Genomic DNA, 26,108 nt, shown 5'->3' with positions numbered 1-26,108 from the left:
GTGGTTTTTAACAACAGAGGAGTGGCAGGGGAGAATCTCTTGGTAAGTAAATTTAAATTAATGACAACAGCTTACTTTTTAGAAGAATGATTTCTAGTTTTATAATGAAAAGCACATTCTTTATTTAAAATAACTGTGTATACAATACAAGTTCACTGTGGTAAAATACAGAGAAGCAACAACACGAAGAGGAAAATTATAAGACTTGCAATTATATAGTCAGGGGACTCCCCTTAGTCTATGTTTATCCAGATTGTACATCATAAGTAAAATATATGTAATGTATTTCTATTTTTATAGAAGCTAAAGTTCTATCTTATGACTTTCATACTATATTTTAACATCAATAGATACTTATCTATGTTATTTTTAAAGCAAAACATACTTACTTTATAAATTAACTGGTACAAAACAAATTAGCCAGTATGGTGATACTTTGTTTTCACTTAAGAAATTTACTTTTGTCGTGAAACAGATTGACTGTATGTTATATGCCTATTTGCCAGCCAGAGTTTACATAGGGGAAATATTATTTAAATCTTTTCATTTGCTTAGCTTTTTTTTTTGCTCTAAAAATTCACTGAAATTTTTTGGAAGATTTTCAACTGTTAATCCCTTACTACTCCAATAAGTCAAAGACAATTCCACTAGAATTGAAAGAAACCTTTTTTTTTTTTTGAGGCATTAATAGAGAATGATATTAAAACTATAAATAATTAAGCCATGCTGCAAATAAAAAAGTATAATCTTTTGCTAATGTCAGTACTTTATGAGAGCTTGGGAGGAAAAGAGCTCTTGTACTTTGCTTTACAGGGACTTGGGTCCTGGAGAGAATCAGGATCAATATGATTTCAAAAACTAAAGTTATAAAATGTTTATGTTCTTTCTCAAGATCCTCATAATAAACAGTTTGATGTGAAGGTTCACACTTCCTTGTTTAGTCCAGCCCTTTAGAAGTTTGTGAACAAATGGCAGGTGCTCTTAAAGGGAAAGATTTGAATTTGTCAGTGACCCTGGACCCATGAAGTAATTTTTGAGCAGCTCTTGTCTGCTGTGTCTCCTTCTAGGTGCTTCCAGGGTACAAAAATAGGGAGGACATGGTCTGAGACTCTCAAGAAAATAATGTACTGCAAAGTAAAGTCCAATAGGTCTCATAAAATGAGGGACAAAGATCTGTTCATTCAGCAAAGCTGTGTTGCCTGTTAAATTAGGCACTAGACAAGGCACTATGGTGGGGAGTATACACAATATTAGATGCAACATTAACCCTTAGGAGCTTTCATTTAAGTTGCAGGACAGAGTTCAGATGCTTGAAAATATATGCAGTACAGTGCTAAATGTAATTTAGCATGTATAAAGATGTATAAAGATGGTTGAGCATAAAGAGAGGGCATAACGAACTGTTTTGGGGAGGTAAGAGAACATCGTAGTGGAGGTAAGTTTCAGTTGGATCTTGAAGGCTATGGTATTGAACCAAGAGAGGGAATAGAAAGGCTTTCTCAGCATAAAGAGTGAGATAGTTAAAAGCATATACTTACTGGTAGAGGGATTATGATGATGATTTTATCTTAGGTTTACTGAGTCCTTAGAATATATCAGTTATGTCTTTTTGTACTTAATGTTCAACCATGGTAACAACACAATGATTTAGTTAAGCATAGCCATCAACATCCCCATTTACCAGCTGAAAAAAGTGAGGCACAAGAAGATCAAGAACATGTCCTAGCCAGGAAATGCAGAACCAGGATTCAGACCCATGTAGTCTGACTGTGTGCTTATGGTCTTGACCATTATATCATACTCCCTCTCATCCAGGAACCCCTTCTAGAGGGGTTGGGCCAAATTTTGAAGAGTCATGTGTAGAATCCAAGGAACTTACTATCAAAGCATTGACCTTTTAACTTTTTTTTCCAGCTTTAGGGAGGTATAATTGACATATAAAATAATCTGATCATGTCCCTGTTTTGGAGAGAGAACCGTGGCAGCAGTATGTAGAAAAGAGATGGAAGGGAAGGAGTCTGGAGGCTGGGAGGCCAGTTGGAAAGCAGTTACTATAGATGTACCCAGAGTTTAAAAACAGAGGTAGGAGGGAGAAAGAGGAGAGAACAGAAATGAAGGGTGTTGACAGGGCAGAAAGAATACTAACTGTATTGCAGGAAACAAAGAGAGGAAATTCTAGGTTGACATTTCTAGCTTGGCTGATTGGTAATAGGCTCTGATCTTTGCTGAAATGGGAAATTTAAGAGCACTGACAAGATTTTTGGTGTAAAAAAAATCTAGTTTCACGGGGCGCCTGGGTAGCTCAGTGGGTTAAGCCTCTGCATTCGGCTCAGGTCATGGTCTCAGGGTCCTGGGATCGAGCCCCACATCAGGCTCTCTGCTCAGCAGGGAGCCTGCTTCCCCCCCTTTCTCTGCCTGCCTCTCTGCCTACTTTTGATCTCTCTCTCTCAAATAAATAAATAAAATCTTTAAAAAAAATGAAAACTTAAAAAAAAATCTAGTTTCAGATTTTTAGGTGCTTTGAGATCATCCAGGTGGAAATTTCTAATACAGCTGAATATAGTAGACGGGGACCCAGGAGAGATGTACAAACTACAGAAAGAAACATTGTTGGTGCACAAGTAAAACCTGGAGCTCAGTAGTCAAGATTGCTTAGGGATGGTTTGAACAGCAAAAGGGGGAGGTCTATGGATAGAATCTTAGAACACAGCAAATAGGAAGGAGGAGAGAAAAAGAAGAGCAAGAAGCTTGAAAACCTTCTACCCTTTGCATTTAAAGGTAATTGGAAATTTACTTTGAAAGAATGCAACAAACCCATTAACTTTTACCCATCACATTAATTGGTTTTTTGAAAAATCTCCAAGAATACCTCAAGTTCTTACAAAGGGATAGTATATAGGTAAACATTTTTGACTTTTTTTTTTTTTTAAAGATATTTATTTATTTATTTGACAGACAGAGATCACAAGTAGGCAGAGAGGCAGGCAGAGAGAGAGGAGGAAGCAGACTCCCTGCCAAGCAGAGAGCCTGATGCGGGGCTCAGTCCCAGGACCCTGGGAGCATGACCTGAGCTGAAGGCAGAGGCTTTAACCCACTGAGCCACCCAGGCACCCCTTAACTTTTTATTTTATAAAACTTCTCTTTTATGTTAAATAATATAGAGTTCTAAGGAGAGGGTAAGAGCAGCTTGGTCTCTGGAGTCATACACAGAGCACTGGGTTGACTCCAATGAACTAATACCTCCAGCAATTATCTGTTATCACAAAGGTTAATGTAATCTAATTTAAAAAAGAATAAAGATGTAAAATTGCCAAAATGTAATTACAATGATATGCTTTAAAACAACTGCTTTAAAAAAGAAATTTAAGGGAGTAAATTAATTATAATTTAATATATACTTCTTGTGCTCTAATAGATCACAAAAATGAGATGCCAATATTGATTATTAGAGCTATCTTTGATATTTAGCTCCCTTGATAATCCTTCTTCCTTCTGCCCTTAGAGCCATGAACAATTACTGTTTCAGACTAGAGGAACTTATGTTTATTTATACCTCACCTTGTTCCAGAAAGGATTTAATGTAGCTCAGACCCAGAGTAAGTAAGACCTTCCTGAGGGCATAAAAAAGAACAAAAGATGAATCAGCAAAGATCAAACAGGAAGGTGCATTCTCTAACCGAAATTAACCCAGAAGAGCTAGCAAAGGTGAAATGGAATTTAGAGTAAGCAGTTCTCCTAAGAGTGGAAGAAATGCAAAAAAGAAAAGTTTTGCTGAAATATGTTGCTGATATACTTAGAATTCATAGGGATTACTATGACTCCTACAGAGGAGAATAAGAAAGAAAGAAATTTTCCACTACCGTATTGTCCTCGTTTCCAATTATACTCATGCAGGATTGTGGAAAAGCCAAAAGCCTCGCTCAGTAGGAAAGGAGAAGCCTGCACGTTGCCCTCCCTGGGGCTGTTAGCTATGGGAGATGGAGAGTCCTAGTCTCAGTAGACTGACATTCAGATATTCCTGCAGGGTTCCTGGAGCCCATAGATGGTACCTTTTCTTGCTCTCTGCAGATGCATTTTCAAGGACACAAATCTAGGAATCCAAGTTATCCACAGACTCCCTAGTATTATTAATTACTTTATGAAGTATTATGCTTCTAGCTTAGTTAGGAATGATAATTTACCAAGGCAAAACTGAGTTTGTTGAAAGCTATATAGAGGACCCCCTTTCTTTTTAGTTATAGGGTCATACAGACTTCTGTATCTCTAGGCACAATGGGAAAATAGCCACCTTTGAAAATAGTCTGGTACTTTTTCAAAAAGTTAAACATATGACTACCTCCTAGGCACTTTGGAAAATAGTCTGGCACATTCTCAAAAAAGTTAAACATAGAATTACTATATGACCCAGCAATTCTACTCCTATGTGTATCACCAAGAGAAATGAAAATATGTGTTCATATAGTAACTTATACATGGGTATTTATAGCAGCGTTATTCATATTAACCAAAAGGTAGGAACAACCCAGAGGTCCGTCAATGGACAAATGGGTGAGGAAAATGTGGTATATCCATACCACTGGATATTATTCAGCATTAAAAAAGAATGAACTACAGATACTTGTTATATAACATGGATGAACCTTGAGAATATTTTTTTAAGATTTTTTTTTATTTATTCATTTGACAGACAGAGATCACAAGTAGGCAGAGAGGCAGGCAGAGAGAGAGAGAAGGAAGCAGGCTCCCCGCTGAGCAGAGAGCCTGATGTGGGGCTCGATCCCAGGGGACCCCAAGATCACGACCTGAGCTGAAGGCAGAGGCTTTAACCCACTGAGCCACCCAGGGACCCCAAACCTTGAGAATATTACACTAAGAGAAAGAAGCCAGTCACACAAGATCACATGTTGTATGATCCTATTTATATAAAACATTAAGAATAGGCAAATCTATAGAGACAGAAAGATAGTATATTATTAGTGGTTGCCTAGGGCTGGGGGAGGGAGGGTGACAGCTAATGGCAGAGGGTTTCTTTTTGGGGAGATAAACATGTTCTGATATTGTGGTGGTTGAACAACTCTGATTACACTAAAACCCATGAATTACACATTTTATTTATTTTTAAAACATTTTTATTTAAATTCAATTAATTAACATATAGTGTATTATTAGTTTCAGAGGTAGAGGTCAGTGATTCATCAGTTGCCTATAATACCCAGCGATCATTGTATCACAAGCCCTCCTTCATGCCCCTCACACAGGTACCCCCGCCCCTCCAGCAACCCTCAGTCTGTTTCCCATGATGGAGGGTCTCCTATGGTTTTTCTCCCTCTCTGATTTCATCTTGTTTTATTTTTTCCTCTCTTCCCCTATGATGAATTGTACATTTTAAATAGGTGAATTGTATGGCATGTGAATCACATTTCGTAGAGCTATGAAAAAGAGAACCCTCCTTCAGGCACTTTCCAGTCAAGTTAGAACTGGTTCAGCGGAGTGCCGAAAGAGGGAGCAGAAGCTGGCGGATGCTTTACAGTAGGTGCTGCTCAAAGTGTAGTTTTACGGATCAGTGCCACTCCTCAAATTATCTGATACCAGCCCCTGACACATGAGGGATGGCGGCAGAATGTAAAATGTAAACACCAAACACCTTCAACTCTAAGCTCTCTGTGGAAGTGAGCTGAATGGACCGGGGCGGGGGGGGGGGGGGCGGTGGGGATAGTAATATTCTCTTGGTGAGAGAAGCAGTGTGCTGGTTTTACCTTCTGACACCAGCGCTTATCTCATCCTGTCCTGGCCCCTGGCTCCAGAGATCCTCTAATCCTGAGAAGCTCATTTTTTAGATTGAGGACGCCTCTGGAAAAGACGGGTGACAAGCCTGAGCTCATAAAACTGATTAGTGGTCTCAGGGCAGCAACTCAGGCTGTTGGTTGGAATGTCTTTACCTTTCAGCGCTGGCTTTAATTCAAGTCAGGCTGAAAATCCGGGGTTAGAGATCAAAGGGGTTTTCAACAAGAGGGTTCCTACCTCAACATCAGATAATGGGTGGTTCACTAAGGACTCAGATCTAGAGACATGGATTCTTGTTTCCTACTGGGCTTTTCCACCTTAGCTTTGAAAGCTAATAGGATGGGAGGGAAGTAATGCTCTTCCCTCCTGAGTTCCATTTTCTGAAGCAGGCATTCAGAAGGGATTTTTGCTGAGGGAGGAGGAAGATATAAGGCAGGGCCAGTCAGGACAGTTCAATAGTCAGACTCACAACTTCAGGCACTGTCTTTCCCATAACCAATACCTTCCTACTAAAAATCATGGTGCCCCATCCAAGTCTGCTCTTTCCTAAATGCTCCAAAAATTACCCACCCACCCCCTTCCTCCATCCCACTCAGAACAACCCAGGAAGGCTGATCTCAGCCAGATACGGGTATGAATGTATTGAATTCTTTAGGATTTTTTCCTAACATTGATAGGTCCAGCGCAGTAATACTGACTCTTGTAAGTGGTAGATACACAAAAGATTGTACAATTCTCAATGAACAGTTTTCAAATAAAGAAAAGGAGTGTTTAAATAATTCAAGAATTTCTAAGAATAATAATGCCAATGATTTAATAGCTAGCTACCATTTACTGAATGAGCAACATGGGCCAGGTGATCCTATAAGGTTGCTGATGTTTGGCAGCCTTTCCCTGTGCACAGCAAGGAATTCCCATGCCACTAGATTTCCCTCTTCCCAAGTCACTCCAGATCGTTTTATCATTCTTGTCACTGCAGCCTCCTCCTCTCTTGGCTCAGCTCTCATCCTATTTCTTTATTCTTCTGCTCTCACCCTGGTTCTCTATTCTTCTACTCTCCAAGCACTTGGTTCTCAGCCCTGGCTGCACATTAGAATCCTCTGGGAAGCTTTAAAAAACACTGATCCCTGAACCACATCCCCCCCCCCCCCCCGCCCCGCCCCTCCTCCCCGAGTTCCTGATTCATTTGGTCTGGGGTGGAGTCCAAGTGTCTGTGATTTGTCTTAATACTCCCTACTAAGTCTAAAGTGCAGGCTGGGCTGAAGACTGCTATGAGGTGGCAGCCTCCCTTTGAACCCTGGCCCTGGTGAGCCACCTCTGGCCCCAAACCCAGCCAGGGCAGGGCAGGAGACTTGCTTCTTAGGTGCCTGGACCAAGGGTAACTCCTGTCTCCCTGGGTGATCTGCTCTAAGCTGTGCACAACACTGTGGTCACTTATTGGGGTCACTGTGTAGCACGAGTGCCTATGCATGTAGCCATGTAGAAATGAGTCGGAATGGAGCACCTAGGCCATCTTGGCCTCAGAGGTAGCCAAGATATTTCTTGGGGCCCTTTGTTTTGTGGCTAGTTATTTTAACGGAAATGAGCAAAGTCCCAGGCACTTGTAAACACTTAGCCATTTTACACGACTATCAAGGACTAGGTAAAACGATTAGTCATTAAAGTGTTTGTTGACTTGATATGTGGATGCCTCCTGTTGTTTTCTCTGACTTCCTATTTAACAAACTCATCTAAAAATAAGATTAATTTTCCTAACAATTGGGGCAAATCACTAGGTGGTAGACAAGGGGAGGATGGTATGAAAACGAAACAGCAGCAACAACAAAAACATGCTGCAGAGATCAGTGAAGAAGTATGATTAGTACTCATGCAAGGATTACTTTCTGGGGTCTTAGGTGCACACAAGAATCACAGAGTTCCTTTGGGCAGCATCTTATCCAATATTTCAGTACAGACCCTTAAGTACTTGAGAAAGGAAGGCTGTAAAATGAAATCTTCTAAGCTCCTGATGACTATCAGACATTACAATAAAATAAAAATGAAATTGAAATTATTATTATCACTATTTTACGTGTAGCAAAAATTACTATCAAACTCCACTCACTGAGCCAGAGACCTTTGTGGTGTTAGCCAAAGACTTGCCCCTTGTATAGCACACCACCTACACTTGTAAGTGCATCGGCCAGCTGCAACTGAAATGATTTTTTAAAAAGACGGGTAAGGGGCGCCTGGGTGGCTCAGTGGGTTAAAGCCTCTGCCTTCGGCTCAGGTCATGATCCCAGCGTCCTGGGATCGAGAGCCTCGCATCGCATTGGGCTCTCTGCTCAGCAGGGAGCCTGCTTCCTCCTCTCTCTCTCTCTGCCTGCCTCTCTGCCTACTTGTGATCTCTGTCTGTCAAATAAATAAATAAAATCTTTTAAAAATAATTAAATAAATAAAAAGACGGGTAAGTGTCTTTTTCAATTTTCATTTTGCCGGATGGAAAACTAAAATCCTAGCTGGCCCAGTTTAGTACCAGCTATGAGGCCACCCCAGCACTGAAAGAAGGGTTCTGGGTGATGGCTTCTACTGCAGATTAGCAAATTCATCCCCTTCCAGAATAGCTAGGGAGAGTCAGGCTACCTGATTAACAGGGTGAATTTTAATTTGTTTCTAGACCAAAACAAAACAAAAACAAAAACACCCACTCTTTAAATGAAATTTGCATTTTAAAACAAATGACCTCTAAACCAGGACAGGAAAATTCTCTTCCAGGTTAGGGAGAACTCAGTTTGTCTACTTTTTGGAAGTAGATTAAGAAGAACACATTATATGTAGTCCACAGATGAATATAAAATATATGCATTACTCTTTTCCCATCTATTATGTGTGAATAATTAAGAATTAATTTTACTTCATTATTCTCTTCAGTGATTTTTTTTTTAAACGAACCTCTAAAAGCCATGAAACAAATTACTATCGTTTCTTGCAAATCCTAGCTGCAGTTGGACAATTTCAACAATCTTGGTTTGTAATTATTTTCAAATTATTCTAACTTGTTAAATATTTATGCCCAAACATCTGCTGGAAGATTATCTATCCTTTAGATTTTCTTTATCCTTTAGATTTTTTTCCAGAATACCTTTCCCATCCTCATCTCTCTGTAAAAGGGGTTTTTACCTCCCAGCTGAATGCTGCAAGGTCTTTCTTAATCCCTTTTCTCATTAGATAGGCTTACTCTACCTCTGTTCTGGAAGCATGGAAAAAGCCAGGAATTACTGCAATAGGATTAGTTGCTGGTTGCATTAGTAGCCCTAGCAACTGAGAATTAACTAATGTTTTGTCTTAAAAGCTGCTAGTTATATTTATAGACCTGAAGAACATTTCTGCCAGGCCTACAAATTCAATGTATGACCCCCATTAGTGTCTTTGCTGTGTATCCTGGATGAACCCCTTCTTTAGGGAGTCTCAAGTCCTGTGAAGAAAGAAGGCATATGATATTTCCTGTTAAAATCATCAAGTGTCAAAAGGTCATGTGATAGAACTACACAGTTTTGCATATCAAGAGATATGCATCTCATTTTTCAATCCTGTTTATTTCAGTTCCATTCAACAAGTATGTATTGACCGTCAGAGAAAGAGGTTAAGATAGTAGTAGACAGACAGGTAATTGATAATGTGGGCCAGGAGCAGACAGGCTGGGACAATTAGGGGTAGAATTGGGAAAGGTTGTGGTGTCTGGGAGACCAGGGCCCAAGTCTTGGCCTTTTACCTGATATTTATGCAAGGCATGATTTCAATAGGCAGAGTTGATTGTGAAGGGCACTTGGCAGATGAGGTGTCTCTACAGGTAGCAAGGATAGTACAAGGCCAGCACACGAGACAATACTGGTGTCTCATTGATGTGACTCTGTACCTATGGAGAAATGGTAAACTCCAGAGCTGGAAAGGTTTCTTGACGTATTGTGGAGGGCCTTGAACACTTGGCAGAAGAATGTGTCCTTAATTCAGCAGTGAAAAGCTAATGAAGAATTTTAAGCAAAAATACCGTCATGATTAGAGCTAGAAATGTTCTTTAGGAAGATTAATCTGTCAGTGAACGGGAGATAGGATTAGAGGTGGTTATGAACAAAGACTGAGAGTTAACTAGTTAAGTGGCTATTGCAGCAATCCAAGTGAGAGGTAAAAAGGCCTGGTAGCAGAGACAGTTAATGCCATACCCTTGTCACATCCTTACCCTTGTGACACTTACCATTCCCATGCACATCTACCTCATGGCTTTCACCTGCAAACGCTCACATCTCTTGGACCAGGCGCCTCTCTAGCCGCAGGAGCCTGCTGGCCCTGTGCTCAGGGCCAACCAGGAGAGCCAGCGAGTGAACCTTCTCCAGGAGCAGCCTTCTACCAATGGCTGAAGGGAACTGGTAGAACCCAGCTCCCTCGCCACTCGTTTGGGATAATTTTTTTTTTTTAAGATTTTATTTATTTGACAGAGATCACAAGTAGGCAGAGAGGCAGGCAGAGAGAGAAGAAGGGAAGCAGGCTCCCTGCTGAGCAGAGAGCCCGATGTGGGACTCGATCCTAGGACCCTGGGATCATGACCGGAGCCAAAGGCAGAGGCCTTAACCCACTGAGCCACCCTTGCGCCCCTCATTTGGGGTAATTTTGAGCCATATTCACATAGTGTCCCAAAGTGCCCCAAGAGGATGGAGTCCCCCGTTGCCCATAGCCATGAACTGCTTGGTCCCATGTTCTTTATTGACTTTCTACCCTCCCTGACTCAGTTCACCATTCCCGAACTGGTGCTTCCTGGTCTCACCTTCTAAATGAACCCCTAACACTCACATCCTGCCTGTCTCTGGGGCTCTTCTAAGAGAATCTAATATACCAAGCCTTTACTAGAGTAGAAAGAAGGGGTTGCCGGTGTTTCCTGCAAAAGACACTGAGGAGGAAGAGGCTACAGGACTTGGCAGTTTATTGGCTATGAGATTAAGGGAGAGGGAGAAGGCAATGTTACCTACAGTTTTAATTAGGAAAATATGGGTGTCATGTATTTTTTTTTTTAAATAGGAAGTTAGGAGAAGCAGTATAGTGTTCATAAAGAGAAGAGTTTACTTTGAGGCATTTTAAGTTTGTTAGTGAAGCTGCCTGTTAGAACTTGGAAATTTGGATCTGGAGCTCAAGATCAGGTGAGAGGGTGGAGGGTGGAGAGTTGGTTTGGTCATTGCCTAGTGGTGGTTTGATGAAGTCAGGAAGATAGGTAAGACCCTCGGGAATCAAGTATTGACCAGAGAAGCAGACACAGGCCTAAGACAAGACTTTTGGGAATGAGTATTCCCATTGAGGTTGTGGGAAGAATGAAGGAACCAGGCAGGAAGTGGAAAGCCAGCAGCAGGAGGAGAATGGGATAGTGCATCGCAGAAGCAGGGGGAGCAGCGGAAGCTGTGGGACCATGCCGGAAAGGCTCTAGATTTACTGAGTTTCAGAGTTCTGGCAACCTTGATCCATGCCAGTATTATCAGTTTTAATCTTAATGTCATCCATCTGGAGAAAAACATTTACAGAAAAATCAGTTTTTGTATCTGAGGATACCAGATGCTGAATTTATTAACGAAATCCCTTTCAGTATCCCAGTGCTTTACAGGAAATTGTTTACTGATTACAAACATGTGATCCAGGCTCTGCTACTTTGTGACCTTTGCCAAATTACTCAACCTTGCTAAGCCACGATTTCTTCATGTGTAAATAAGGAACCGAGTCCTTCCTGACACTAAGATTCTCTGATCTTGATCATTTTCCACAGGCCATTTTTCTCATACCCTGACCTCTGTGTGCACATTCATGTGTGACCATGTGTGTGGCTGCGTTCACTTCAAGCCTGCATGACAAGAGTACATGCTGGTGACTGTCACAGATAATTCAGAAATGTTATAAAGCTATGCCACATGAATAGACTCACATGTAATAAAAATATCATGTAAGGATTTCTTCACCTGAATTCTTGTTACAACAGGTACAGTCACTATGAATGAACCTGGTAGTAGATACTATTCCATTTAGATTTTACAGTGAATTTGTGCCCCTCAAATGCATTTAATCACAAAGGATTTCTTTTTTTTAACTATCTCTGCTTAGTCTCATATTAGCTGGTAAGGTGTGCCAGGAGTCTTTTAGTGTCTCTAAATTCGGTTTCCTCTGTAAAATAGATAAAATGATGGGATCTTCCTCAGGGTTTTGTAGACACAAGCTTAATTATTTAGTAATTTAGCCCCTGTAAATCTCTCCAGGTTAACCTTTGTCTTTTGGAGAGTTCAATATTTGCAGACCTCAAAAAGATGGTGGTAGGCAATACGTAGTGTTTTAGGCTTGAGTTTAATTGGAAGGATCATTAAAAACTGTGCTTGTCTTGGGCTTCTCATTAGCGATTGAACGGTAGGTGAACATAACTTTATGTGGCGATCATGGTTTATTCGAATAGTAAAGTCAAGAGGGTCCAGGGCACTGCTTTGGTTAGAGCAGTGTTAACCAGACTTCTTTCCGTGTTATTCAGTTTCTGGGGGTTTTATCTCACCTAGGCACACACACATATATTCATGGACACACTCTGACGTTTATTCTGCAGAAAGAACTGCCCCCTCCTCCCACAGCTCAAACAAAGCGTTTGTGAAGCTTTCCTGATAGAAACAGAGCCCTTATTGATGAGGTTCACTTGAAAATCATTTGTTTGGATGCATGATGTATCGAGGCATAATCAGCTTTACATATTTTAACATATTAAGTGTCTGTTGCAGTGTAGTGCAACTGGGGCTATATGGATTTATTGTAGAAGAACATATGTAATTCATAAATGCAACTGGAAATTGCCTTATCTAGAGGGAAGGCAGTGCCAGAAAACCACAGTACCCCATTGGTGGACAGCATTCGGGATGAAGAAAACGGTTCCCCCATTAGAAACCAGCCACAATTTAAAATTTGGGGGACATAATTGCAATGTCTCTCTCTCTCTTTTTTTTTTTTTAAATAAAGAATAACTTTGGCTCTCTCATTTCTGCCTTTTACAAGTCATGAACCTCATGATTTTTTTTTTTTTAAAGATTTTATTTGTTTATCTGACAGAGATCACAAGTAGGCAGAGAGGCAGGCAGAGAGACAGAGGGGGAAGCAGGCTTCCCGCTGAGCAGAGAGCCCGATGCGGGGCTCGATCCCAGGACCCTGCGATCATGACCCGAGCCGAAGGCAGAGGCCCTAAACCACTGAGCCACCCGGGTGCCCCCCTCATGATTTTTAAATGTTGTGCTTTACCTGTTTCTGCTTACAGACACCAAGGACTTACTGCTGTGCTAACACTGAAGACCTGGAGACTGTTATTCACCACGTGCACAGTCTGTATCCTTCTGCTCCCTTCCTGGCAGCAGGGGTTTCGATGGGAGGGTAAGATTTTTTCCTTTCTAAAATGTCTTGAGAGAGAAGTGGCCTTCATGACTGCTTCTGTCAGGAGATGACAAGCTACAAAGACATTTGACAATAAATGTTTGATTATTTTTATCTGATTTTACCACGTATGGTTGAGTGAAGGAAGGAATTCACCCAGGCGAATGTTAGTATTTTCCTTGGCAACTATGGCTTTGCGGTGAAAAGGATGCAAGTATCTCCTTGGGATACTCAGAGTTTTCTGAACCTAAGGGTTTGTTAGAACCCTATGACCTTGATTGCCTTCACTTGGCAGCTGCCATGGTGACCTTCAGAGTCGCTGATGTGCTCCCAGCTGTCCTATATGTGTGTCCTCCAACACCACACAGGAAGCTGACTTTGGAGGCTGATTTTCATCACTCCAGTCATAGAAATAATCACTTCTTGCTCTCTCCAGCTGCAGAGGCCTTCAACACTTTTTTTCTCCAGGTGGTGGTGTTTTTGTTTGTTTTGTTTTGTTGCTGGGCAAATGGACCTACCCTGGAATGCTCTCCTAGAAACTCTGACGTTTTATTGTTAACCCCTACACGAGCTGCTATTTTAAGCATATGAATATTATTAAAATTTGTGCTTCTTGCAGTTACATTGGAGTTTAATTGGAACATTAAAGCCATACTTATTCATTTCTACTAATAATTATTTATATTTTTTAATCCAGTGATTATGAACTTAATAAAATCCAAAATTTTAATTATCCAGAATTTCACCATGCTTAGATTCCTTAAATGCTAGTCCAAAAACTACTTTTTAAAATCAACAAACACATGAAGTAGAAAATGGTATTTTTTCTTAATTTTGTAATTGATTTATTCGCCACTTCAATTTTCAGAACATCTTAGGATGTTTCATTACTTGAAAATGAACAGGCTTTCCAAATGATAGATTCTGAAGAATCGTCTTTAACCACAGCTTTTTAGATTCTGATGAACATAAAACTAGAAAGAAAAGAATACATTTCTTACATTAGCATGGAAGGTCTGACTTGACCTACTAAAGGAAGAAATCTGAATCAGTGCAGAAAACCCAGGCGGAACCTCTGAATTGTGCTCAAGGTATTTCTCTTTCCTTTGCCCCATAATGTGAACTGTAGAGAACAGCGTGTGGGCTGAAATTTTTCTCTTAATCATATAAATTCTTGACTTTTTAAAGGCCAGACCTTACATAAACAGGACCAGATTCTCTATTCAGAAGCCCCTGGGAAATGCCTATTCATGTCCCTTTGAAGCCTCTGCCTGAAGGCAGAACTTGACCATTAGCCTTAGCAGCTGGTTGAATATTAATGTCTTGTAAATTGTTTGAAGGAAGCACCCTTTGTAGTTGCCTAGCACTGTGACACGTTCCCAAGTGGACTTACCACTTGGGGATGTGTTTTATAGTTTGACACACTTTTTTTTTCTTTTGGAAACGCAACAGACAAAAACGTAGTCTGTCGAAGATCCTAATGTCCAGTGCCTCTGGAGACTGGGGTAATCCCCAAGCCTGTGATGCCGGGGACCACGTAGGGGATTTAAGCTGATACTGAGTCTAGCCAAGGAATCTACACCATGCTATACCTAGTCAGGTTTCAGTCTCCCAATGAATTGGTAAACAAGCTCTAAAGAATGTATAGGAAATTCTTTGTATATATGTAAAAGAGAAGAGTGTAATGAGCCCTGATATGTACTAAGCACCTGACTTCAATAATAATCAACCCTCTTCACACAGCTTCAGTAATTATCAACTCCCAGATAATCTCGTTTATCAATATCACCCCTCCACTCCTCCCCAACTCTGATTATCTTAAATAAATCTCAGATATCATTTATAAATATCTTAGTAGGTATCTCTAAAAGGTAGTTGCTCTTTAAAATACACACAGAGTACCATTATCACACCTGAACAAAACTGACGGTAATCCCTAAAAACCATCAGATATTTTGTCTGTATCTCATTTCCCCAGTTGATGGCTGGTTGGTTGATTGGTTTCACAGTGTTTGAGTCAGGAACCAGATAAGGTCCATTGGATTGACATGCCTCTTAAGTCTCTTAACTCATGGATTCTTCTTCTGACTGTCTCTTTTCTTTTGGTGAAAACATGGAGTCCTTTTTCTGTCAAAATAAAACATCCTCTTTTGGAGTAACATCTTGATATTATTTTTTCCCCTGAATAATAGTCACGAAGTACCACCCTTCCCCCCCCCACACTTGGTCATGGATACTACTGGTCCTTCCTACTCCTGAGGGCTTCCCTTCCAACCCTTTCGATCTGCCCATTATAACAATCTCCCAGCACTCTGACTTCCAGCCAAAGAAGAGGATCACCAAAACTAGGACTCTAGAATGAAGGTTTTCCAGAAGAGTAAACATCGTTCTTTAAATGACTTAGGGAACCACAGTACTTTATCCCAGGAGTACAGTCATTATTAAGAATCATTTGCAGGAACAAAATTTCCACTTTTCATCTTAAACCTCATCACATTCACTCTGCAAGCCACTTGGGCTGGGAAAGAGGAGGAGACAGAATTTTTACCCATTTCTCCTATTTCAGATCATTGGCAATTGGAGAAATAAAGAATGGCAAATATAATGAGAAACAGAATTTAGACTATCACCCTTTCTCTTAGTTGATAATGTTAAACTTAGATTTTGACATTAGTATTAGATTAAACCCCATTCTTGTTCCTCTTACCAAAATAGAACTAGATTAAAATCAGGAAAATTGATAGAACCAAAGAAAGGGGGGAAATGAGTGATAATTAAGAACAAAAAAACAGGAAAGAATGGGAAGAGAAAACCAGTGACTTTGAGGGCAAGGAGCTCTGCCACAACTCAGAAAGTCTAACTCCATGCTAGGGAGCCCTATAGAGACTTATTTTAGGGAGCAAGGGCTCAGAGGCAACCAGAATGCCCACTCAGTCTGATTACTCAGTCTCCGGGCTTAAACCCAGGTGTCTGTAGTAATTTTGAAAGCTCCCCAAGTGATTCCATTGTGCAACCACATCTGAAAACCACTCTTTCATGTTCTGTCATCTATGCCAAGGGTTAGCATGACACAGCCCACAGGCCAAATCTGGCAATCTGTCTGTTTTTGTCCAAGAGACAAGAATTGTTCTTATATTTTTAAATGGTTGAAAAAGGGGTGCGTGGGTGGCTCAGTCATTTAAGCATCCAACTCCTGATTTTGACTGAGGTCATGATCTCACGGTTATGAGATTAAGCCTCATGTCAACTCTGCACTGGGAATGCTTAAGATTCTCTCTACCTCTCCCTCTGCCCCTCCCCCTCATTCACACATGCTCTCTCTCTCTCCTTATATAAATAAAGTTTGTAAAAAAAAAAAAATTAAATGGGGCATCTGGGTGGCTCTGTCAGTTAGGCATCTGCCTTAGGCTCAGGTCATGGTCCCGGGGTCCTAGGATTGAGCCCTGCAAAGGAGTCCCTATACAGTGGGGAGTCTGCTTCTCCCTTTCTCTCTACCTTTCACCCAGCTTGTGCACAGTCTCTCTCTCTCCCTCTTTCTCTCTCAAATAAATACATAAAATCTTTAAAATTAAAATTATATGACTGGAAAAGAACAAAAGAATAGTTTATGTCATGTGAAAATTACATGAAATTTGAATTTCATCCATATATAAATGATTGGTTGGAAGACAGCCATGTCCGTTCATTTATGTATTATCTAGGGCTGCTTTTGCACTACATAGTTGGGTAGTTGTGACAGATATTATATATTTACTCTGTGGCCTATCATAGGAAACTTTGTCTGAAACACTCCTCACACACTAAAACATTCACCTAGAAGCTGGGGCCCAAGGTTTTGCATATTCTTTTTTTTTTTTTTTTTAAGATTTTATTTATTCATTTGACAGACAGAGATCACAAGTAGGCAGATAGGCAGGGGCGGGGGTGGGGAAGCAGACTTCCCACTGAGCAGAGAGCCCCATGCAGGGCTCAATCCCAGGACCCTGGGACCATGATCCAAGCCAAAGGCAGAGGCTTTAACCCACTGAGCCACCCAGACACCCCAAGGATTTGCATATTCTTAATAAACTCCCAATATCATTTTTAAAAATGAAAGAAAGAAGAGAAAGAGAGGAAGGAAGGAAAAGGAAAGAAGGAAGGAAGAGAGAGAGAGGGAAAGAGAAAGAAAAAGAAAAAGGAGAAGAGAGGAAGGCAAGGAAGGAGGGGTGGAGGAAAAAAGAACCCATCTTATAGGGGATTTCTCTTACATTTTACTTCATAGAAGGATATACATGTAAGTAATCACTGTATGCCTTGTCCATTCACAATACAGTCTACTGCAAGATAAATAAGTATATGAATGTAGCAAGGAAAGAATGAAGATACTTGCATGCTTTTCCAAGATAAAGGCCTTAAACTTGGGTTTATGTTTTTCTTCTCCATAGTTAAGGTAAAGTCCATAGTTAGAAATGAAATGTCTTGGAGCCCCTGGGTGGCTCAGTCAGTTAAGTGCCTGCCTTTGTCTAGGTCCTGGGATGGAACCCCTCATCAGGCTCATGGCTCAGTGGGGATCTTGCTTCTCCCTCTCCCTCTGCCCCTCTGCTCCTGCTCTATCTCAAATAAGTAAATAAAATTAAAAAGAAAGAAAGAAAGAAAGAAAGAAATGGGATGTTTGGAGATAACAAACTCATCATTAACTTTCCTGTTTCTCCCCATTTTAGAATGCTGCTTTTGAATTACCTGGGCAAAATTGGGCCAAAAACTCCTTTGAAGGCAGCTGCAACTTTTTCAGTTGGTTGGAATACTTTTGCTTGCTCTGAGTCATTGGAGAAACCACTCAACTGGTTGCTTTTCAATTACTACTTGACGACTTGCCTCCAGTCTTCAGTTAATAAGTGAGTCATCTTTAAAACCGATGTCTCCAAATTTCTTGGGTTATATTCCCCAACAGAAAGAAAGTTGTAAAGTATAAGACTGCTAATAGTTGTATATTTATGTTTACATTATATGCATTTTTTACTGTGCCAAATAGTTTTTCTTATAAAGATATACAAAAATAAAAATATTTTAAGCATAAGCTAAAAATGTAGATAAAAGTTGTAATGTTTTCTTTCTGGATCTCAGTGGTACAACCCCTAGGGGGATGTGCCCCAACTTTGAAGATCACTGTTCTGTCACTATTCTAAATTATTCCAAAAGACTAAAAATGTGAGTATTGACTGTGTTGAATAACACGAGGGCTATTTCTCCAGATTTTTTACCTGTTGGTAATCTGTTAGTGCCTAATTGTTTCCTAGGTAGTAAGCAATGTATTAAGTGTTTTTAGTGTAGAATAATATAGTTTCTTAAGCATATGTTTACATGCATAGTACATTTTAGAAGCTGGGAGAACGCACTTCACTTGGATATTCTCAGCCCCCACTTAATGTTACCAGAATACTATGTTTGCATTAATTTTTCCAGAATTGTTTATATATCTTCTACCATTTAAATTGGTATGATACTAAAGAACAGAGGTGTTTCTGTTTCTATTTTGATGGTGATTACCATCCGTTTTTGGGTTAATTGATCAATGTAATACAAATTCTAAATAAAAAGTCCAGTTAATTTGTACAGGACTTAGCGAAAACCACAGATACCCCAAAAGGTGACATTAAACATTGGATTAAATTTAGCCCATTTATTAAATTACAGATATTATTTATAAAATATTGCTTAAAATATTAAAAATATCACTAATTGCTTATTGTCACTGAAATGGAGGACAATAGCAAGAAAAGTGAAGAGAATGATTTGGCAATTAAAGTACTGGTTATATAAGAAAAATGACCCCCATTTAGGGACGCCTGGCTGGCTCAGTCAGTAGAGCATGTGATTCTTGATCGCAGGGTCATGAGTTCAAGCCCCACAGTGGGTGTAGAGCTTACTTAAAAATAAATAAAATACTTAGAAAGAAAGAAAGAAAAGTGACCACCATTTAAAATACAAGCATATAGGGGCGCCTGGGTGGCTCAGTGGTTAAAGCCGCTGCCTTCGGCTCAGGTCATGATCCCAGCGTCCTGGGATCGAGCCCCACATCGGGCTCTCTGCTCAGCAGGGAGCCTGCTTCCTCCCTTCTCTCTCTGCCTGCCTCTCTGCCTACTTGTGATCTGTCTGTCAAATAAATAAATAAAATCTTTAGAAAAAAAAAAATAAAAAAAAAATAAAATAAAATACAAGCATATAAAATATAAATTTTAATTTTCAACAAAGCAATTTTAAAATAATGTCTTCAAGTGGTTTGTCCAATTGAAAGCTTCTGGTTTAAGTAAGGCCTTTTCAGCCAAATTGGTTTAATAGTAGCAGAGTGTAGGTACATCTTGTTATGAAACAACACTTGTGTTTATTATTACAAAATTAGTTCAGTGTCCCTCAATTAAGAAAAAAGTACACTGGGTGGCTCAATGGGTTAAGCATTAAGACCCTTGATTTTGGCTCATGTCAGGATCTCAGGGTTGTGAGATCAAGCCCCTGGTCAGGCTCCACGCTGGGTGTGGAGCCTGCTTAAGATTCTCTCTCCCTCTCTCTCTGCCCCTCCACCTCTCTCTTTCTCTAAAAAAATAAAAGTACTTTAAAAAAAAATGTCTTCAGGATACATATCAATGTACTTCTGCTGAGTCTGATTAAGTAAATACTTATTGAGCACTCACTTTGTGCCCTGTGGTAGCCTATTTGGTTAATTATTATTAAGTGCTTTAGGTGTGATAGAGATAGCTATAACCTGAAATTTTTTTACCTTTGAAATTATTTTGCTGCAGGCACCGGCATATGTTTGTGAAACAAATCGACATGGATCACGTCATGAAGGTAAGAGAGAAACGTTATGTAATATTTTGATTTCCTCTTCGGATTCCAAGAAGAGAGATCATCTGTTTTTATGTTTCAGGCTAAATCCATCAGAGAGTTTGATAAGCGATTCACTTCAGTCATGTTTGGATACCAAACAATTGATGATTATTATACAGATGCTAGCCCGAATCGTAGACTGAAATCAGTGGGAATTCCAGTGTTGTGTCTGAATTCTGTGGATGATGTTTTCTCACCAAGTCATGGTAAAATTCACATTATTTCTGTACATTTTGACAGGAATTGGCTGTTTTAAAATCCTGTTTTTTTTTAAAGAAAATATAGTAATGAGAAATTAAATGTCATATAAATTGTTTTCCAGTGCAATAGAAAAAAATAGCTAGATACTCATAATTTAGTATCTAAATGGGTGAAGTCGCTTTAAATGCTTTCATGGACCCTTATCTAGTTCGTTATGAGAGTCTCCGAGTGAATTATGTCTCTGAATATTTTGCTTGTTCTAACTTTTTATAACCTTTCCGTGTTATCAAATACACTGTCCTTTGGACAGATTATGTTACAATGTCTTTGCCTCACAAGTTCATTGTCATCACTTGCCTTTTCTTCCTCAGATTCTTAGGCAGAAGGCTTTGGAGTTTTTCTCCCCTTTAAACTGGGAAGAAAACTTGAGACTTTATAGACATGATGTTCTTGACTATCTCCATGAGTGTAGCACATTTCATCACATTTGAAGGGAAACAGTCTTTGCTTTTCCCTGGATACTGTATAAAAGAAAATTATGCCCAGATTAACTTCCTTGCTCTCTTAATTTAAGAAATATGGAATTTCATAGCAAAGATATATATGCATGTGTTCATATATTGAAGCAATGTAAGATGATTAGAAGTCATCATAAGTACCAGCAGACTTGACCCATACTTCTTTCCTTTTTTTTTAAAGTTAACATACAATGTGTTATTTGTTTCAGGGTACAGGTCTATGATTCATCAGTCTTTCATAATTCATAGCACTCCCCATAGCACATATTCTAATTCTTTTTCTAATGAAATTTCACAAAGCCTTTTTTTTTTTAACATTTTACTTATTTATTTGAGAGAGAGAAAGCACAAGCAGGGGGAGCAGCAGAGGGAGAGGGAGAAGCAGGCTCCCCGCTGAGCACGGAGCCAGACCCCGACCCAACCCAACATGGGCTTGATCCCAGGACCCTGAGAGCATGACCTAGCTGAAGGCAGACACTCAGCCTCACCCAACTGAGCTACCCAGTCTCCCTAAAAAAGTCTTAAAAAAAATTTTTTTTACAGGTTTTGTTTATTTACTTGACAGAGAGAGAGAGAGAGAGAAATCATAAGTAGGAAGAGCAGCAGGTGGGGCCGGGGGAGGGGATGGGGGGACACAGGCCCCCCGCTGAGCAGAGAGCCCAATGCGGGGCTGATCCCAGGGTCCTGGGATCATGACCCGAGCTGAAGGCAGAGGCTCAATCCACTGAGCCACCCAGGCGCCTCTCCCCAAAAAAGCTTTTTATAAATTTTTTTCTCACTTCCCCCCAAATACTTCAAAAACATTTTCCCCTGAGTACTTCATTAAAAAAAAATTAAAAAAAAAATTAATCTGGCTATAAACACAACATGTATGTATTGTCAACTTTCAGAAAATCTCCAAAGTATATAAAAATAAAAATCACCTATCATTTGATTGTGTGACTTATGATTAAACAGAAATAACTTTAGATGGTGGGGACTTTTTGGCCTTTCACCACAAATCAAGAAATGAAACTGTGAACTTTAGTTTTAGTTGAATTACATGGTTGCTATTTAGCCTCCTTTCACTGGATTAAGAAAGTATAGTACTTTTCCTTTCTTAATATTTCTTAATATTTAATATTTATATTAGCATAATATTAAATATTAGAAATATTTAATATTTCTTAATATTTCACCAATATTTAATAATACTTCATAATAATTTCTTTTATCAACCACAATTTCTCATCATGTTAACCTGCCCCACTTTGTTGAAATTTAAATTCATTATTCCCTATTCTCTCCCAAGCCCTTAAGATAGTCTTGCCACTTTGAAATAGTAGGCAACTGTCTGTATCCTGAGAACGCAGGCAGCCAGCATCTTTCACATGACTCAATGGGGCACAGCCTTTGTTCTTGTGATAGGACTGTAACTATCAGTGTCAGAAATTCCTGAGTGTATCCAGAGTGTGAAATTGGGACTCATAACATAATAATTCCATCAGAGGCAAGCGAAGCATTCTAAATCAAAGCCTTTAATGTAACGTGAAAAAGGAAAAGCAAAAATAAGATGTCGTTTCACCTTATCCTGTTCTTGAGCTCACACATCTTATCGCAAGATAGGAGATACTCTTCTTTAGATGGGGCTGGCCAAGGATATGAGTTTAGGACCCCTTTGGGCAAGGACTTGGCTTGCTGGGCCTTGATGTAGGATCTTGAAATTTATCCTTTGGAGAGCATTGTGTAAAGGGGTCAAACTGAGCGCATCGTCTGAACAAGCAATTTGGACACAGCAGCAGCCCCATCTTGTAAGGGTCTCAGTTCTAGAGTGTGTCAGTTTCCTTTCCTTCATTAGAAGGGTGTAGAATAGGGAGATCTTACCTTTAATTAGCTCATTTACCCTTAAGACTCTGTCCAAGATATGAAGGTCTAAATACTGCCATAACCACATTATCTTAATGAAGGAGATAAGATTTAGCAGTATCTGAAATTAAAACACTTCTCATGCCAGATTTTGATTTGTTATAGATCTTAAATCAAAACATTTTCATTGGGATGCCTGGGTGGCTCAGTAGGTTAAGTGGCTGCCTTCAGCTCAGGTCATGATCCCACCGGGATCGGGTCCCACATTGGGCTCCTTGCTCCGCAGGGAGCCTGCTTCCCCCACCCCTCTCTCTGCCTGCCTCTCTGCCTGCCTGTACTCTCTCTATCTCTCTGACAAATAAATAAATAAAATCTTTAAAATATTAAAAAAAAACATTTTCATTGTAAACTCTAAGTATGGGAGAAAAAATAAAAACAAAACAACTTCAATTCACATGCCTTAGAGTGAAGTTTTTACTCAGGATAGGTTTTGTTGAGTATAGAAAAAGATTGTCATTACTACAGAGTTATTTAAATATAGCAGCTATATTTTCAAAATAAAATTTTTCTTCCTCCTGACTACACATAGAAAGCCAGACCATGAGGGGGTCAGTTGATTAAGCGCCTGCCTTTGGCTCAGGTCATGATCCCGGAGTCCTGGGATGGAGCCCCATGTTGGGCTCCCTGCTCAGTGGGGAGCCTGCTTCTTCCCTTTCCTTCTGACACTGCCCCTGCTTGTGCTCTCTCACTCTCTCTCTGTCAAATAAATAAATAAAAATCTTTAAAAAAAATTCAGATCACAAACTCAAAGAAAGAAAGAAAAATGAAAGGAAGGAAAGAAGGAAGACAAAGAAGAAAAAGAAAAAATCCCCAGTGTTTAAGCCCAAAGATAAACACTATTGCCACTTGGGAGTATTTCTTTCCACTCTTTTTTGCTATCTATATATGATTTTACTATATAAATTAATTATATAATTTTGAGTCCTTAATTGGCCAACAATTGACCCCTCAGGAATCTAACGTCATGTAAAATGAATACACAATGAATTTATCATTCTCACAAGGGTGATAAGATTAGTTCTTGTTTTCCTGGTGTAATACCTAAGTGGGGATCTTAGAACATAATGTACGTATTCACCATTCCTTGAATCACCTTACTTTATTTTCTCAAAACAAGACTGGGCCTTTTTATATTCTAGGTTATGAGTAAACACTTGGATTGGTTCTTCCAAAAATGGTGGTTTAGTACATAACTGTAAACATGATCTGTTGTAAGAATATAAATGGCTGATATAAATTAGTGAGATTTATTCTGTTAGCAGTACTCATTACAAATATTTATGTAATGGTGTTTCAGCTTATAATGATTAGAAATGGTAAGAGCATGCACTTTTCCTAACAAAACTGGGTAATAATTATGTATTTTTCTTTCTCCTTTCCTTCTCTTACCTCCTCTCTTCCCTCATCTTTTTTTTTCCCCAAGCTATTCCAGTTGAAACTGCCAAGCAAAACCCTAATGTTGCTTTGGTCCTTACTTCTTATGGAGGCCATATTGGTTTTCTGGAAGGAATCTGGCCAAGGCAGTCCACTTACATGGATCGAGTCTTCAAGCAGTTTGTGCAGGCCATGGTTGAGCATGGACATGAACTCTCCAGCATGTAGCTCCTTAGGTGCATTTGGTCTGAACCACCATATAAAGGCAACTCAGCTTAGTGCACAAATCTTAACTACTGTATATAAAGCAGATAAGCCAGCAGGTGGTGAAGAGGTCCAGAATGACATGCAAAAACCACTTTTTTTGGAAAACAAAACAACTTTGTAGCAAGAAATGAAATAGAGATTTAGATTGTAACTTATGTAGATTTTATTTTTACTACGCCTTACCAAGTATGACCTTAAATAAAGTAGTCAAACATGGAATTGCACTTAACCAAAACTATTGTGTAAAAAAGATTTTAATTCCTCAGGGTTTTAATTTAGGCTGGTATTTTTTTAGATTACTCATTTTAGGTGACTTAATGGTACTTTAATAACTGTTAAGAGATTTTGATTATTAGAATGTAAGTTATAAGTTGGCACATTCCTAAGGGTATTTATACCTAATGATGATAATGTGAAAACTGAATGAGATCAAATACAACGCGCTAAATCTTTTACGTATTCTAACTTTAAAAGGCAAATGCAACAATGTTAGACTGACGTCTATACATGCTCTTTTACTCTGATAATAATAAATTAAGGCTGATTTATGTTTTATAACGATTATAGTTTTCATGCTTATTTTTAAAATAGTATATGTGCATACATATATGTCAATATATTAAAATAAATTCTATCATTTTAAATTGTCTGTGAGTCTTTATCTATAAAAAAGTAATCCCTAGAAATTAATTTATGCTAATTTCATGAATACATTATTAAGAAATATTAAAGTGTTTTATTTCTTTTTTTTTTAAGATTTTATTTATTTATTTGACAGAGAGAGATCACAAGTTGGGGGGGTGGTGCTCCACGGGGGAAGCAGGCTCCCTGCTGAGCAGATAGCCCCATGCGGGGCTCCATTCCAGGACCCTGGTATCATGACCCCAGCCGAAGGCAGAGGCTTTAACCCACTGAGCCACCCAGGAGCCCCTAAAATGTTCTATTTCACTGTTCCCAGAAAATAGGGTTCACATCATTTGTACCAATTAAACATACTTTCTGCTTCAGGAAACCTGTCTAAGAGTGACTTGGGAATTACGGTATTTAATTATTTTGCATAATAAAACGCCTCTAGGCAGGTCAAGATGGGTGTAGGGGTTTCCATTGTCATCAAAGACTCAGGCTTTTTCTGTTTCCACTCCACTTAGCAGGGTAGCTAGTTATCTCCTAGACACAGGATGTCTGTAGCAGCCCAGACATCACCTTTGGGTTCAGAGTAGGAAAAGGGGGAAGGAGTGTGGCCAGACAGAGCTGATATAAGACTTGCACTTATATACCCATGGCTGGAACTGTGTCACACGGCCACCATTGTTGATAAGGAGGCTGAGAAATGAAGCATATCAACTTTTCTAATTGTTGTGTAGGCAAGCAAGGGAGTGGGGATTGGCAATGCCTGATGAGCTAGCCAGCCCAGAGTGGTAGCTTCCATACCATTCAACCTCTTACCCACCCACACTTTTTTTTTTTTTTTACTATTTCCACCTGTTTATAAAATATGTACATTTTTGCCCGGTTATCGCGTTAAGAGAACCATGTACAAAAAAGCATATTAACACAAAATTGTTTACTAAAAATGCCACTTTTTGGAGAGTTCCTTACAATGTAGACTCCCTTATAACTGTGTCTAGGAGGACAGCACCAATAACATCAGATAACTTTCTTCGTCTGTACAGCATGTATTCTGATTTGATAGTAATAATTACTTTCAGTCTGTATGGTTCTTGTGGGGCTGATCCTGCCTTTCAGAGTTATTGTCTGAATTTTAAGCAAATTGTATCAAGAAAA

General features: G+C 39.4%; 1 protein-coding gene across 1 annotated transcript; it reads left to right on the top strand.

Annotated features, from left to right (window-relative positions):
* Nucleotides 1-24,965, top strand: LOC308337973 (phospholipase ABHD3). Its single transcript, XM_080831527.1, has 6 exons — nt 1-42; nt 13,082-13,194; nt 17,895-18,068; nt 19,971-20,019; nt 20,099-20,264; nt 24,106-24,965. Exons 2-6 carry the CDS (start codon nt 13,187-13,189, stop codon nt 24,282-24,284), a joined length of 576 nt encoding a protein of 191 aa, XP_080687653.1. The 5' UTR covers nt 1-42; nt 13,082-13,186; the 3' UTR covers nt 24,285-24,965.
* Nucleotides 24,966-26,108: the final 1,143 nt, after the last annotated feature.

Source organism: Martes martes (genome assembly GCF_963455335.1).
Source record: "Martes martes genome assembly, contig: scaffold_258, whole genome shotgun sequence".
NCBI classification, from domain to species: domain Eukaryota; kingdom Metazoa; phylum Chordata; class Mammalia; order Carnivora; family Mustelidae; genus Martes; species Martes martes.
This window is presented reverse-complemented; position numbering and strand designations above follow the sequence as displayed.

Coding starts and splice junctions, on each gene's coding strand:
- LOC308337973 (XM_080831527.1), top strand. Junction 18,069..19,970: donor CTCCAGTCTTCAGTTAATAA/GTGAGTCATCTT, acceptor ATTTTGCTGCAG/GCACCGGCATATGTTTGTGA. Junction 20,265..24,105: donor TGTTTTCTCACCAAGTCATG/GTAAAATTCACA, acceptor TTTTTCCCCAAG/CTATTCCAGTTGAAACTGCC.